Genomic DNA, 16428 nt, shown 5'->3' with positions numbered 1-16428 from the left:
CAAATCATTGCACATCTCCATATGACAGGATTACTTCATCAACTTCCAAGACATACAGTTCGTGTTCCTGTTATTTCAAGTGAACTTCTGGATCAAGTGGGATGTAAATTTGATTTATTACATCAGTTCTTACATGCTTGAATATCTGTATATCACGATTGCTCCTGAAAAGTACAAACAGATCTTTCAGTTTTCCTTCTATGTTTTTTCTACAGATATTTTTAAAGAGTTCACATAAAATGAATTTTCACTTAAGTTGATTTCAAATATATGTTAAATACATTTTTGTTTTTAACAGTATCACTGCAGGACATCAATATGAAAAAAGCATTCAAGAGTTCAACAATTCAAGATCAGCAGGTAGTTTCAAAGAACAGCATTCCTAACCCAGTGGCTGATATTTATAATCAAAGTGACAAACCACCTCCTCTGAATATTCTTTCACCTTACAGGTATGGAAGCATTGAGTGCTTGCATTCTTCTGTTTGTATGTAAAGAGTGACTGCAGGGGATGGGAAAACCTTTGTTGGTTATTGAGATTTGTTTTTGTTGAAGACTTCTCTGTTTACGAAGACAAAAATTGCTGTTATCACACTGAAAATCATAGGTTGTACCTGACAAAAAATCATTGTATTTCAGCATTACATGACAGCATGGCATCAGAGGGCAAGTGCCATTCATCATGTAAAAAGTGAAAAGAAAATTAATAATACAGTGAACAATGCTTTCTTTGGTTTATTTATCTAGAAATTTGGTTCTGTTGCTTTTGCCTTCCCTGCCCTCTCCCAATGTGTGTGTATGTGCACACTCAAACACTGTCTTTTTTGCCCTTGATTTCAGATGTTAATGAAATCAGCTTCACCTGAAGGGTTGCGGACAAACATATTTTTACTGCATCCTTTAACTTTTGATAGCTACTGGATTACAAGATCTGTGAGATCTATATAAAGCAGGAACTCAAGCTCTATGGTAGCTTATTTGAATTTTTTGAATTTAGGAATGACACAGAACATTTACGGTGTTGGTTTTTTTTTTCTTTTTTTGTAGCTTTTACTTGGAAGATAAAATCATTCAATTTATAGCTGAAGTGCACTGTTTTACTCTCTGCTACAGACAATTGTGTTCTATATTTATGGGCATCCAGTGAGTGTTCAATCAAGTGTACTGTAAAGCTGTGGTCCAGTTGGTATCAGGAAAGTACTGTCAGTGAGCTTTATTGTGTTCCTTTTGTATTAGGAATGCATTAGTGAAATTTACTTAAACTTTAAAGTCTTTTACAGCCACCGGTTTTGAATTATTTTTATTTGCTTGTACTAATTGCACTCCAATTTTTGGTCTGATCAAAGCTGAAGGGATGAAAGAATGGCCCCACAACTCCCTTTAATAAGTTAGATCTTAGTAATGAGAAGCTCTAGCACACAGGAAATAAGGATTTAGCCACTGTAGCACCAGTGTGCGTAAGATCTCTCCTCTGTACCCTGACCCAGCAGTCTCTGTGATCCTGAGAGCTGATGCCAATTCAAACTACCAGGCTCTGTCTCAAATCATCCTATAAGAGTTTGGCAGAACTCAACCTTCAATTCCTACCACCTTCCTAACTCTTCTGCCATTCAGGGTAGTGATCATCTTGTGCTTCCTTGTCTGGATTAAACCAAATACTCCTTTTGCAGTTCTTTTGAGTCAGCTGTGTTCCATGTGTAACTTAGGCTCCTCTGTCCCTACGCATCCCATTTTGGCACTGATCTTCTTGTAGAGCCAAGGAATTTCACGCCAGCAGTCAGCTGGGAGGACGCCTCCTGCAGGGCTGTGGGTTTCACCCCATTTCTCTGAAATTCCTGTCGTGAGTCAAACCAACTGCAAGATGTAATTGCCAAGAGTGGCACTTCATGCTCTTGACATCCTGTCATTTCACGATGCAGAGAAAACAAATTTGGATGGCCTTTGAAGGTAAGGTTTGTTAGTTCAAAAATGCTGCTTCATATTTTCTTAGCTTCTCTTCTACTGTGTTTACAGGGATGATAAGAAAGATGGATTGAAGTTCTATACTGATCCTTCCTACTTTTTTGATCTTTGGAAAGAAAAAATGTTACAAGATACTGAAGATAAGCGAAAAGAAAAGAGGAGACAAAAGGTAAAAGCAGAAACATAATAAGAAATAAATATATTAAAATTTTGCTTACGCTCGTGCGGACATAAGAATTGCTAGGCCATACTTGGTTTGTGTGCATGGAAGGATTTTTCCACTTCATGAGTGGTTACAGACTCTGAGTCATTTCAGTTTTTCTAGTTCACAATGTCTGCTGTAAGTTGGCAAATCGAATGTTAGGAGAACTATAGTTGTCTTCCAACATTCTTTAATTGTTTGCCAGTAACTGCATGTTAATACTCAGTGAAATAGCCCTGTTGTGCTTTAGGGAAAAAAAAAAAAAGACCCTGTAATTTAGGGGGAAAAAATGAATTAGAAATTGCAGTTTTCTTAGTTTTTTATCCAGCTGCATCATCTCCTGTAGCAAAACATGGGCTTACTCAGAAGTATGTACTCTGTTTTTCAGTTCCTTGGTAGTAACTCTTCACTTTTCTGTGCATAGCAAGGTAGTAAAATGACAATACATGGCCTAAACGTGTGCATTAGCACCAAGAGTAGGCTTGTTTTAGGCATGATATTCCTTCCTTCCTCAAAGTTCAAAAACAGCAACAAAATGGCTTTTTCTTTTTTCTTCAGTCCTGGATTGGTTTCAGCAGTTTGATTGAGGTGTGTATTTGAAGCAATCAAAATTTCTTCTTTTAAAGGTTTTTAGCTTTGAATGAAGAATTACAGTGCTACATTTGGAGCTTCTTTCCTGTGAATTTTTGATCAGATGTGAGGGCCATAACATTACTGTAGCGTTACTGAGGGCAATTTCTTTTTCTTTCTTTCTTTCTTTCCTTTTTTTAAGTGTTAAGCATGGACTGCTATCTTATCTGACAGCAGGTGCTCTTCTAGATAAGTTTAACGGGAGATAAAGGGTTTGAATTAAGATGTGACAGGTACACAGACTTCAGAGGAAATAGAAGGAAATGACTTATTTTTCAGTACACAGATATATGCAAACATCATAGATATGGCACCTGTATAGGAATGTAAGTACAAGTAGATACTGTATATCATAGCACATATGTATACCTGGATGTGTACTGGTGTGTGGTAGCTGCTTAGAAATCTGTGTATAGGACAGATACTATAATAGGGGAGTTTTACTGTTGTAATCTTATAAAATTACATTTTATAAAATTTATAACATTGTTCCTGTGGCTAGACAAAGCTTTCTGACTACAACATTTTTTAACAAAACAAGAAGACTTAGTTAATAACTTGAATTCAGCAGCTGTTTTAATTAATGATTCTAATTTTGGAAGCAAATAATCAGATCTTCCTGTTAGGAGTACCAGTCAGAAGTGTTTTCTGTTTTGAAAGGTATCTCAGTATGAAATAGCAGTGAAAAAAAGCTAAGTAAATGTTTTCAGTACAAGATGTTGTCCAATGCACCGTACTTGAAAATATTCAATCGGTTATGTGTCTAATTGCATAAAAATTTATATGCAGGGTTATAATCCTACTGTGTCCTCAGTATGATAAACCATAGAGTTGACTGAGAGATGGGAAACAATTACAGCAGCTTTTGTTCTCCAGTACTTTGTATGGAAAAAAAAAAAACAACATATAGGGTTAATTAGAACCTTTGAGTTTTTTCCTTCCAGCCCTTTTTTCCCTCTTCAAATTTAGGGCTTTTTATTAGAGAAAGGGATAAAAAGAAGCCATCGACTGTTAAATTTTTCATTCTGATTTGATACTAAAAAGGGAAAATACAGAGGCCTTTTTAAAGTTTATAACATAATATCACTTGAAAATGTTTTGATACCTTTAGAGATTTTTACAGAAGCTTTTGTATCAAGATTTGCTGTCAGACTGTTTTAGGCAACGTGTCTCACTTATTTCCACCCATGGTGTATTTTTTTGTAGATGTTAATTGCTGTATTACAGTCTACAAACAAGATGCAAAATACACTCTGTTCCAATCATGTAGAATTACAGTCATGCATCTCAGAAACATAAATTCTACCTGGAGTGCTATTTGATTTGATTGCACGTACAGCAAGATCAGCTACGAAGAAAGCAACACAGATGGAAATTTGCATAGAAAGATGTGACTTTGACAAGTAGAAGTCAGGGTTTTCTAGCATTCCAGAAGTTGATGTGCAAATCAGGGTAGTATCTTCTGGAATCTCTGGAGGGCTGCATGGTTGGGTTGAGATGTTCCTTCCACAGATTGCTTGAGACTGCCAATTTATTTTGTTCTTTTGTCCCTAAAGTAGCAATGACTGAGGATGAATCCAGAGCATCTTCTAACGATGTTATGGTTGAAGTTACACTTTGGATCAACTAACTGAGAATTTTGCCAACAATTTATACTTTACAGAAGCATAAAGTGTAAAACCTGTTGAGAGGCAGTGAGGGAAGAAATAGATACGTATTGTTTAGCGTATTATTAACTATGTAGTCCTACCAAAGTGACCAATGTAGCTGGTTTTTAGCCTCAACATTTCTGGTGGTCAGTGAAGATTAAGAACACTCTCAGCACCAAAGGGTGTGTTTTCCAATACTGTGTTGGTAATTTGCCTTAAATGTGTGAGTAAATCACAGCAGAAAAGTGGTGAGGTGTTTCATTTTCTGCCTTCCATATCACAGTTCTTCTTTCAGCTTGAATGTGGAGAATTTTAACACAGAATTCCTCTGATTTGGCTCTTCCAGCTCCAAATGAAGTTGTAATCTCCCTTACAAGTTTGAAATCTGCAGTATATTCCCAGGGTCTTTTGGTTGCTTGTGTTCTGCTGGTTGTTTTTTTTTTTTTTACTTCAGAGCTTTCAGTAGATTGGTGCATAAGAGTGCAATGAGTTTGGCTTTCATATGGCAGTAATCTGAGTGGTGTGATCGTAGACCAGTTGTTAGTCATTCGCTTCACCAAAGGAAGATTTTTCTACTTTGCTTTAAATTGTTTCCATTAGGAATAATTAGTTATCCAGATAACTAGAAAACTAGAAAGTTGGGGGGTTTGTATGCTTGCATTTCAGAAATCATTGATGACTTGTGATGGATATGACCCTGTAAATTTTATGAACTCAGGAAAATATGCTAGGCTCATTGATCTTTGGTTTTTTTTTTTTCTTTGAAAGTCCTGAAAATACTTGCTGACGCTACTTTCAGTTACAGGCTGTTATTCCTTATAAAGATGCTTGAAATATCATTTGCTAACTCTTGATGCAAATATTAAACTTGAATTTAACTTGACTCTGAAGGCTGCAATACGCTTTGCTGTATGACTGAGATCACTCCTGCCAACAGATGATTGATGTACCTGCTTTTGCTGGCTTAACCTACGGCATTTCTTTGTCTACCACAGCTTCTGTTACACTTAACTAAGAGGAAGTAACTCTTCTTAATAATGCTTAATTTTCATTAAAAAAATGTTTCTTAACTAGTTATTTTTGAAGTCTTCAGGTCCCCTAAAACTGTCTCATGCATTATACCTAGAACTATCGCTCATTTTTCAGGATGTGAAAGTGTTTCCATGGTGTGTAGGAGCTAATAAGATCATCCTCTGTTCCTGGAACAGCATAAAGCTGCTCTACCAGAGTTATATATGGTTTTGTCTGCTGCTGCCATTTGTCTGCCTTGCTGTTATTGAAAAAAATTAAATGTTTTAGAGATGCCTTGAGATGATAAAAAATCAGTACAAGTAGTGCTTAGCACAGCTTGAGTAAAAGGGGTCCCAGCATATTTATTGCTTTAACATACTTACAGATGGTGGTCTGGAACAACCTGTCCAAGTCTGATCCAGTGAAATCAAACAAAGACTTGGTTGTGTGTTGTTGTTTATTAACACACACACCTGGTTACTTTTTTTCCATAAAAACATGGTGATCTCTTAAAATTTTAAAAAAAAAAAAAGCTATTAAATGGGTGATGATGTGTAAGCAGTCACATAAGCACTCCTGATTGTGCAGGAACTGTATTGAAATGATTCTCTTCCAAGGAGTGCTGTGCATGGTTCAAAAGGCTGACATTTACTTTAGAAACTTAGAAGAAATGGATAGAAGTGACCCTCAGAGGATGGAATTACTTTTCTGTGAGGAGAAAACGCAGAAGCAGGTTTTTAGTTCATCTGGAGGCCTCTTGTGCTTCTTGAATACATTATGAGTTGGTAACAAAAGTTAAGGAAATGAATCAGGATAAAAGATCAGAATTAAAACAAACTAGATTTTGCAGTGATCAAGTGAGAAAGGCAGATGTAAAGCATTTAGAAGCGTGGGGAATAGGAGAACTTTGTATGTTTAAAATAAAGCACGAATGAACCTGTCTCCTTCTGCTCCAATTCCCATATTAGAAAATGTTGATGTAAAGAAGTGGCATTAAAGGAGAAGGTGAAGTGTTGCATAACCTGGATAAATAAGAGAGTGATGCTAAAAAGTTTGGGGAGGAAAAAATTTAAAAAATTAATAGGCAGGAGAAAAAAAAAAAAAAAAAAGGAACCAAAGTATTAATCTTTATTTAACATTAATCAAAGTAAAAAGAAATTCTCACTATAGGGGCAGGAATGAGCAAGTGTTGTCAAGCACATTTGGTAAAGATTTTTCTGTTGTTGTTAATGCTAGCAAATGTAGCTCACAGGTCTGTGAGACAGACATGCACGAGCAAGCCAAAGATCCAAAACAAAGGCAATATTTGTTAATTTTTCAGCTGTAAAATGCCAAATAAATCATTTCAGAATTATTTAATTGGTGCTATTTGACAGTTTGGGGAATTTCTGTTCATCTTTTTATTTTCCTTTTTGGTGGGACTTTCCAGCTATCGCCTGCGCTTTGGAGGTAGAGATTCAAGAATAAAATGCTTGCCTATCAGCTCCTGTCTAAATCCTGTTGATTATGCTTGCATTAGTGAGAATTTTTCTAACAGCCAAAAGATTAATACCAAATTATAAATAAATAGGTTAAAGAGGTTCCTTCTATGAGCAAAATGTGGATTCTTGAGATGAAAAAATAAAAAAAATAAAAAAAAATAATTATAATAATCAAATATCCTTGTAAATATTGAGGAAAAGAGTAGCACATATGTACCTCTTTCAGTTTGGATTGTTCAGTCTTCCTTGTTTTCATACCAAAGCACCAATATGATTTTGTATTTGTGCTGAGAAGTCAAAAGTGGCAGATGGAGAAGTTCCAGATTTGGGAAAGCATGGAGTCTCACTGCTGGGAGATCTGATAGATAACTGTCACTGTTGTTGACTGGGCCTGAAATAATACTGAAAGATTTCAAAAGCTAAACCAACTGAAGTAATCAAGCTGTAACACATTGCTGGCCTGAGTATTACTGACACACTGCAGAGAGAATTAGTGTCATTTAATCATTCTTATATTGAATAATCAGAAGCGAGGATGAAGCACAACTAGGAGGAATGTGGTAACTTACCAGATATATGAAGGGAGGGCATGTTAAATAATAAAAACAATAGGTCTGTATCACACTGGGATGTGCATCCTACAGAAGAAGGGCAAAGTGGCATTTTCTTGCTTATGGGGTTCATAGCTTAAGGAGTTCTTGGCATTTTCAGTGCAGAGAAATTTTATGAAGACTTGGCTTCATCTGTAAATCTGGTCTTAATTTCATGCACTCTAACTGCATTTTAACCTGCTTTTTTCCTTTCCCTTTTTTTCTCTCTCTGCGTGCTTTATTTCTTTTGTTTGAACATCAGGAGCAAAAGCGTATAGATGGCACCACCCGTGAGGTGAAAAAGGTTAGAAAAGCCAGGAACAGACGCCAGGAGTGGAATATGATGGCGTATGACAAAGAGCTTAGACCTGACAACAGGTTGTCTCAGAGTGTGTACCATGGAGCATCTTCCGAGGGATCACTGTCCCCAGATACTAGGTCTGTTTACAACCGAGCTGTTTCTTATGCCATAGTTGTATGTTCCCAAACACTGAGTAGAATTAGATGTTTGTACAGGCTGGGGGTAGTGAGAATAGACAAGACATGCTGTGTGTTTTAAAGCTCTTCTTATAGATAACGACATACATTCTGTAATTAATGATATTTTTCCTCCTTAGCGCCAGATGATCGTTTTGTCATCATGATTTATTGTGCACTGGAATGAAATAAGTGTTTGCTTTATGCTTTTTATTCGATCTTAAGTAGCTGTAGTTGCAAAATAGTTCAATTGCATTCTGCCAGTTAATGGCAGAACTTCTTTCTTCATGTCTGGTTTGTCTACAAAACAAACTGCAATGCCAAATGTAACATTATTGCTTGAAATAGATCTCTGAAGAAAAATCTCTGCTTTAGGATACACAGCAGATCTCATTTTTGTTGTGTGAGATTCCCTTTGAGCTCAGTGGGAGTTACCTTCTCCTGTTGTGCACAGAAGGCTGAGTTTGTTCACTAAGCTGGTTTCACAAAAAAGATTTTCTCCCATTTTGTTTCTGTCACAGTTAATTGGGAGCAGTAGTGCTAGGAATGAATGGAACTAATTTGTTCCATTGTGGCCGGGATGGGGAAACCACCATCACTGCAGAAGTGTGCACTGATACCTTCAGTTGGTGTACAGCTGAGATAAAGTTACGCATCCAAGCTGCTCAGAACTTTGTATACCTCATGTTTCAACCTTAGTGAGGATCAAGAATAACAACATAATAACAGAAGTAATAAAATTAAATAACAAGACATAAAGAAAATTGCTACTTGCTACTTCAGTAGCATGCTCAGAAACTCTCTAGAATCTTTTTGTCACAGTTGTGTTTTTTTTGTGGTTCCGGCTGCAGAATGTTATCTCCTTGTTGCCAGTCTGCTATGTGTCACAACGACCATCCTCTGATAAGATGACATTGATTTTTATCTGCCAAGTGCAAGATGTGGATTTTTTTATTGCCTTTGAGCTCTGCCTTTCACGCATTTCAAGTCCTTTTTCTGGCCTTAAAACCTTGCTTCCAGGTTTCTCAAATTGAATTACTGGCATAGACATCGTCTGTAATCTCCCAGCTGTGTTGAAATGTTTTCAGCTATTTGCAGATATCAATAATGGTCGCAATCTGCAAGACACTGTAAGCAGGAATTGTAAAGATGCATCATTATGTTGGGTATAGATTTTTTGGGACAACTTATCTTGTGCTTATTACAAAACTTCAAGGACTTATGAAGTGAAGAACTTGCAATTTCAGTGAAGCAAATATTAGTGATTAAATCCTGAAATCTGCTTTACAAGTGTGAAAAATAAATTTTGTGACCAGAAGTGAAGGTGGAGGGAAGATTGCCTTCTCCTGGGGTTTGTCTCACTTGTGGGAATTGAATCATAAAGGCACGATGCATTCAGAAATAGGTGCTGGCTTCAGAGAGGTTCTTATGCTGACAGCTACTGCATGAGTGGTGTGATTCACTTCTTTAGGACTTTTTTTGTATTCGTCTCTGTCATTTTTTTAAATTCTGAGATTTAAAAAAAAAAGTTCATTTTTGATTTAGCTTGCTAATTGTAAAACTTGCACATTAAAGGTTAACATCCAAGCGTCCAAACTGTGGCAATTTGCAATTAATTTGTTATACTTGTTATACTTCAGAGAGAGAAACACAAGCTGAATCCAAACAGAAACCAGCAAGTTAATGTGAGAAAAGTAAGAACAAGAAAAGAAGAGTGGGAGAGAAGGAAAATGGGCATTGAGTTCATGAGTGACGCAAAGAAAATGGAGCAGGCAGGAAGCATGAAAGAGGACAAAATGCCCAAAGGGTTTGTCATTTTGCTTTACTCAAAGCCCTGGCTTTTTGTTGCTTACCTTGCTTCCAGTCTTACGGACAAGTGCATCAGTTTACTGCATTTACTAAAAGCCAGGCTGCACCATTGTTCATTACTAATACGATACAGCTCTGTGCAACAATGGGATGAAGGGATTCTTTGCTCCCTCTCTTGGGCTTGTTTGAGAGAGCACCCTGGGCTTTGTATCTTTATGAACTCTCTGCTCAACTAATATTTATATTTCCCAGCTTCTCTAAGCCTTTGCAACAAAAGTATTTGTGCAAACAAAAATCATTTCCTAACTTCTGAAATTTGTTTTCTTTGCTTTGGTAAAGCATCATCTTCTGCATATTTGAGTGCTTGCAATATTGCTTTCATTTTTCTGCTGCTGTTGTCAACGTGAGGCCAAATTGGTAAATAATATTGCTTCAAACAGGGGACTGTCAAAATCATTGACATAAACAGTGTGCTTCCTTGCTGCTACTAAAGAATAGTAAAACCTGGGGAAAATTCCTTTCTTTTTTGAAGTCTCTGTTACTTAATGATCTTAGCTGAGAGTGGTGCTTGATAGTCAGGGAGTCCCACTGCAGAAAAAATAATCCTAATTGCATTCTTTTCTTGTGAACCGTTTAGATAATACTGTTGAACGTGCTTCATCTGTTCTTCTGCATCCATTTACTTTAATTTTAGGTCCCATGCATCTGACGTTACAGATTATTCTTATCCTGCCACTCCGAATCATTCCCTCCATCAGCAGATAGCAATGCCTTCCTATGGAACAGGAGATGGCTCACAGTCCTTTGGTGTATCCCAAAGCCATGAACACGAATACAGACCACCTTCTACTACAGCACGACATGCTACTTTAAACAGACCTCAGCAGCCACCTCCACCTCCTCCCCAGCCTGCAGATGGCCAGCATAGCTCAGTACCTGTGGTACCAGCAGAATATGGGTAAAACTCCTGACTTACTCCAGTGAATTGTTGACAAAGCTGGAGGGCCACGTGTTTGTCATAACCATCAGCATAACGTGGGTACAAAGAGTCCCGAGTACCTTAGTTATCTCACTGCAGAGAGGGAACAAGTTTGATGGTATTCTTACATGCAGGCTGAATTTGAGTGAGGAAATAAGGAAAGCAGAAATAATGAATTCTGTATAGAATAGGATGAAATCAATATGTTTGTAATCCTAAAGGTCCCTCATATAATATTAAGAAGGGGGCAGTTTCCTTTATAGCAGAAGGCACTTAGGGCAGGTAGAACATAATTTGTATGATGTTTTAAATTCCAGGAAAGGTGCAGAGAAGGTATTCCTGAATGTAATATACATGAGTCTTTGTATTGCATCACTGAAGTGATTTATAAAGGATTGAGTTCCCTGCAGACATCTCCATTATTCAGTTTGTGAATTTATTAAATTCCTGTGTAAATATTTTATCTGAACACACTGTGAAGAAAGGTTTGTTCTCATGTTTTGCCTCTCTGATAGAAAGACATCACCTACTTTCTAATGAGTCCTTACCTATTTTTTTCTTTTGCCAATGCCTTTTTGCTTTAGTGGCCCAAAATTTCCAATTACAACCCCAGCTAATTTGTATTTGCTCTTCTCTGGGTCATTTTAAACTGAGCCAGCCAAGCTTTTTCAGTTTCAGTGGTGCATCCTGGGGTAGCATTTGTCCAATTAATGGTGTTGTCATGCTGTAGATTATTCATTTTTGCTCTGATTGATTGCTGCAACCTTCTTTTTCTGTTGTTTCCAGTTCCTGGCAGAAATTCCTGTGGTTAGTTCCCAGATGCATGACTATTAGCAGTGTATTAGAATTGTCATTCATTGACATGTATGACTGAATGTCACTTACTCCTGTCTTCTGTATCTGGGTCTTTACCATAACACATATACAAATTTCCCATTTTTTCTGTTATAACATTTCCATTAATTGTGTTTCAACAAAGCAGCTTTTCCCTGTTCTTCTCTAAAGTATGCATCAAATGTATCAACCTAATTGGATGATATTTAAGTTGATAAACTTGACTAAAGAAGCACATGAGATGCGTGATAAACCACTGGGTGAAGCTGCCCAGTCCTGCTTTCCATTATCCTCCATGCCTTCTCTCTTGTCTCCTAGTATTTGTTCTAACACCACCTTCTGTGGAAGTGATTTTAGTAGTCTGCAGTTTTCTTGATCCATTCTGATTTGCAACAGTACTGTACATAATGTTCTCACAGATGTTTAGGAACACATGTGGGTACGTAGTTAACTAGGCAGGAGCAATAATATAAACTCCCTTCTTTTTTGTTGTGAACTTTTGAAAGGACGTGCCCTTCTGCTTTAACAAAGGATCATCAATATGTGGCAATTTACATGGTTTATAATCGTTTGCATATTTAAATCACAATTTTAAATTTCCTTCAATTTTTTGTTTAGCTGAGGTTAGATGAGAGCAGTTTGAGGGGTGATTGTTCTGTTCCGTAAGTCCCAACTTCTGATGTATTTAATGTTTTCCTTTTGTTTTACATAGGATGCTTCCAGCTCAGATGGTGGAATATTACAATCCTGCAGGCCCTCCCCCTCCTCCTCCTCCCCCCATGATTCCATCAGCACAGACAGCATTTGTTAGTCCCCTTCAGCTTCCTGGGCCACCTTCCCATTCTGGACTGATGGCGGGCTCTGTATACGTATCCGCTCATCCTCCTCCTCCCAGCGGGCTTGTTGTCACCGCTCCTCCTCCTCCTGGCCCCCCTCCGCCCCCGCCAGGCCCTCCTGCTGCAGCTTCCTCCCTCTCTTCCTCCCCCATGCACGCTCCTCCAGCTGCTGAGGCGAAGCGCCACGAACTCGCCCAGCCGCCAGTGAGCGATGCGCGAAGTGACCTCCTGGCTGCCATCCGGATGGGTAAGTGGGCACTTCCCCTTTTTAGCCATTTCTTTTGTTTTTTCCCTTCGATGAAAGCGCTGTATTTTCCAGCGATCCACGTTCACGGCTTCTCTTCCCCGCTAGGCAGCATTTCTTTGAGAAGACTGGTTTACCACAGGTACCAGATGCATACTCTAACCATCATGACTTTGGAGCATTACTTTTTAGAAACAGATTTGAGATCTTGAAGCTTTGCTAAATGCAAGCTAGTATTTGGGTGTACATAATAAAATGAAAACTATATTTATGTATACTATGTAGACTGTTCCATTAAAAGTACACTGATTTTTTTTGGTTCTAATCAGAACTGAGGTATCCAGCACCAAATTTTGGCCCAGTGATTTTTAACCGGTGATTAATAGCTACTCCTGACTTTGTTTACAGCGTAGAGCAGTTCTGCTGTTTCCACATTTGTGCACTTGTGAAAACTTCACTTTTCGTGTCAGAAGGATGTGTACAATCTTGAATACTTAGGTTTAATATATTATCACCATGTTGTTCAGCCTGGAGAAGAGAAGGCTCCAAAGAGACCTCAATCCAGTACTTGAAGGGAACTTGTATAAACAGGAGGGAGACAGGCTTCTTGTATGGGCAGATATTGATAGGACAGGGGGGAATGGTTTTAAACTAGGAGAGGGGAGATTTAGGTTAGATGATGGGAAGAAATTCTTTACTCAGAAGATGGTGAGGCACTGGCACAGCTGCTCAGAGAAGCTGTGGATGTCCCTTTCCTGCAGGTGTTCAGGGGCTGGTTGGGTGAGGCAGCCTGATTTAGTGTTTGGTAACCCTGCCCTTGGCAGGGAGGTTGGGATTAGATGATCTTGAAGGTCTCTTCCAACCCAAGCCGTTTATAATAGGTCTAGAAGAACTCTAGTCTTGAGAATGAATTCCAGTCTGCCTATTTCGTTTGGACTTTGTCTCTTCTTTGCTGAGGAAGGTGTTCCAATTCAGCGGCTTCTTTGACTTTCTTTTTGAGTATGTGAAGTAAGAAATGAAAGAAATTTGCAAACTTAACCTGGAAAACTTAATCTCTACAGGAATACAGCTGAAAAAGGTGCAAGAGCAACGTGAGCAAGAAGCAAAGCGAGAACCTGTTGGCAATGATGTGGCAACCATCCTTTCACGACGCATTGCTGTGGAGTACAGTGATTCTGATGATGATTCCGAATTTGATGAGAACGATTGGTCAGATTGAACCTGGTCTGAGCACGGTGGCAAATTCACACAATACTTGGCTTCTGCGATTGCTTTGGTAGCAAGATGTAAAACAGGATGTTGACGTGTATTAAGGCTAGTGATTGAAATGCTAAAGTTGAATTGATATTATTCAGAATGCTGTAGCTTAGCAACTCTGGTAATAATGTGATTATGCTTATGCAGATCAGAAACTTGTCTTACTTTCAGTATTTACCGCGTAATACTTAAGTGCCACTAAATGTAGCAAATCATGTGCTGCGTGCAAAACATGCTGCAGTTGTTGCACTGTTACAGAACCAGCATTTTGTTTTACTTTCCTTATCTTTTGAAGGATAAAATATATTTTTTTGACTTTGCATCTTATTCCTTTAATTATGTAAGCAACATGGGTACTTGTGAGTTGGTCTGCTTGTTAGTCTTTGGGGTTGGTTAACTCTATAACTGGATGAAATGTTGTTCCATGAATATACAACTTTTAGATTTTTATTAGATGCTAATTATGCCCATGTTAAAATGCAGTAGACAGTAACTAAATACCTACTTAGTCTATTTTTAAGCACTACTGGGCTTAGATTTTTGCATACAGACTTGATTTTATACAACCTAACCTCTTTTTTTTAATCTTAAAAATGTAGCAGAAAATGAAACGCATACTTTGAAGAACGAATCCTCTTGATCCAAAATTAACAAGTTGGTGAGCAGACTGGATAAGTTTGTAACAGTGATAGCAGTAGGATGCTGGCAGCTTGTTGGGAAGGGTGCTGGGAAGTCTTAGGTAGGTAGTGAATGTGTGCCTGTGTTACGAAATAAAATTAAAACACCTGTACAGCTTCTCGTTTCCAGGATCTGGGCCAACTAGACACAAAAGTTTCAGGATAGACCTGATTGAAACAACAGGTTTGTTCCAGTGTAGAAAAGGTAGCTGTATCAGGACTAAAGAACGGAACTTTGTCAGTCTAGATCTAGCAGTCAGATGCATTTCACAAGTATTAAACTTGGTCCTTATGCCTGTAGGCACAAACGCTCGTAACTAAGTTTTTGTTTGTTGGTTTCTGTATGGATGGTCACAGCGATTGCTTTCAATTTCCCATAGCTCATTTACCCAGAGCTGCCATTATTCTGAATGTATTTCCTGCCTCATACATTGCATTTCTGTAACGTTTGGCACTTAGAGCAGTTTCAATGGCTGTTTAGGTACTATGGCATCTATATCCATTCTTTTTCTCTTCCCCACGGTAGAGCTGCTGACATACAGTCTGCTTTGGCTGTTTCTGTTCTCTCTTAAAATGATCCGTGGTTTTTTTTCAGTACAGTATGAAAATGGTTTTTTCTTCTGGACTGAGAGTTGGGCTGCTGCTTCAGCCAGTGAGGCTTTTAAAAGCGTATCAGAAAGAGGAAGAAAAATTCTTTAACAGATTGCGATTTTAGTCTTTGTAACAGAAGTCTGTAATTCCAGGTCTAAACATTTGTTAAAGCTCCTCTGTTCTGTGAGACCCCACCTGTTCTCAAAAATAACAAAGAGGGGGGAAAAAGGTATGTGAAATGGAAAAAAATAAAAAGAAGAAATATAAGATATCTCACCTGTGTTTATACAATCAACAGTTGTATTCTCAAGAATGTAACAGTCTAACATGATGTTTGCATGCAAGCTACTGGCTGTTTCTCTGCTGTTCAATCTACGTATGACTTTTCAATCTGGGACGGTTGTTTTTATGGTAGGGTGGCAATGTGCTGCCTCTGTATCAGTACTGAAGATTTATCATACCAAATACAACCAACCTCTGCAGAACAGTGAGCAGCTCCTATTTCGTGGTGGCAGCTGAGGGTACTCATCTCAGTTTGTTGGATCTGATTGCCTTTGCCTTAAATACAGAGCTCGATTTTGCTTTATTCTGTGCTCTGGAGTCTGAGGTCAGTGTGCACAGAGGGCGGAATTTAGGCCACAGCTTGATGATGGCACTGACTAATGCATGAGTGGAGGTTTGTTCTGATCATAGTGATGCACTTGCAGAGCAGCTTGCAAATGATTCTTCGTGTGAGTTGGACAGAAGTGCAGCTCAGACTGCAGTGCTGCATTGCTGTGCAGCTGGGGGTACTCAGTATTCTTGTAGTACGTATTGAAATGAAATATCTCAGCAGTTCTTTCTTTCCATTCTACTGAAATTTGATAAGACAGAAGATATATTTTATGAGCACAGAGGACTTGGGTGTATCAGGAATTTTGTAATTTGTGTTGTTTTTAAATAATAAATGTGAAACAAGTGAACACTTGTGACCGGTTAAGATGGTGTAGATCTCATAGTAGCCACCCTGTTTTCCTGAACCTGCCGTGTTGTCATTTTCCTTTCAGTATTTTATTAATACAAATGTGAATTGAATTTAGTGATGTGAACTAACATTCTAGGCTGTTTTTATCAGTTTTATCATACTTTGGGTTGTGAATAAGTAACAAATATGAATAAAATCTCACTTTCGAGCCTGTCTTTCTTTCCTTAGATTATTA

General features: G+C 38.1%; 1 protein-coding gene across 2 annotated transcripts in view; it reads left to right on the top strand.

The window, feature by feature from the left end:
• Positions 1-16419, top strand: part of WASF3 (WASP family member 3) — a 62568-nt gene extending 46149 nt beyond the window's left edge. The window contains exons 5-10 of one of the 2 annotated variants that reach the window (XM_042839265.1): positions 299-452; positions 2014-2131; positions 7788-7963; positions 10506-10769; positions 12337-12707; positions 13766-16419. In XM_042839265.1, coding sequence (XP_042695199.1) covers positions 299-452; positions 2014-2131; positions 7788-7963; positions 10506-10769; positions 12337-12707; positions 13766-13923 — 1241 coding nt within the window. In that variant the 3' untranslated portion in view covers positions 13924-16419. Of the gene's footprint in view, positions 1-298; positions 453-2013; positions 2132-7787; positions 7964-9642; positions 9810-10505; positions 10770-12336; positions 12708-13765 lie in introns of both variants that reach the window. The other variant, XM_042839264.1, reaches the window with a different exon arrangement.
• The last annotated feature ends 9 nt before the right edge of the window (positions 16420-16428 follow it).

The sequence above is a fragment of the Centrocercus urophasianus genome, unplaced genomic scaffold, assembly GCF_019232065.1.
Source record: "Centrocercus urophasianus isolate 14NV4802_14NV808 unplaced genomic scaffold, USGS_Curo_1.0 seq_9, whole genome shotgun sequence".
NCBI lineage: Eukaryota > Metazoa > Chordata > Aves > Galliformes > Phasianidae > Centrocercus > Centrocercus urophasianus.
The sequence above is the reverse complement of the archived record's forward strand: the minus strand, read 5'-3'. Positions and strand labels throughout refer to the sequence as shown.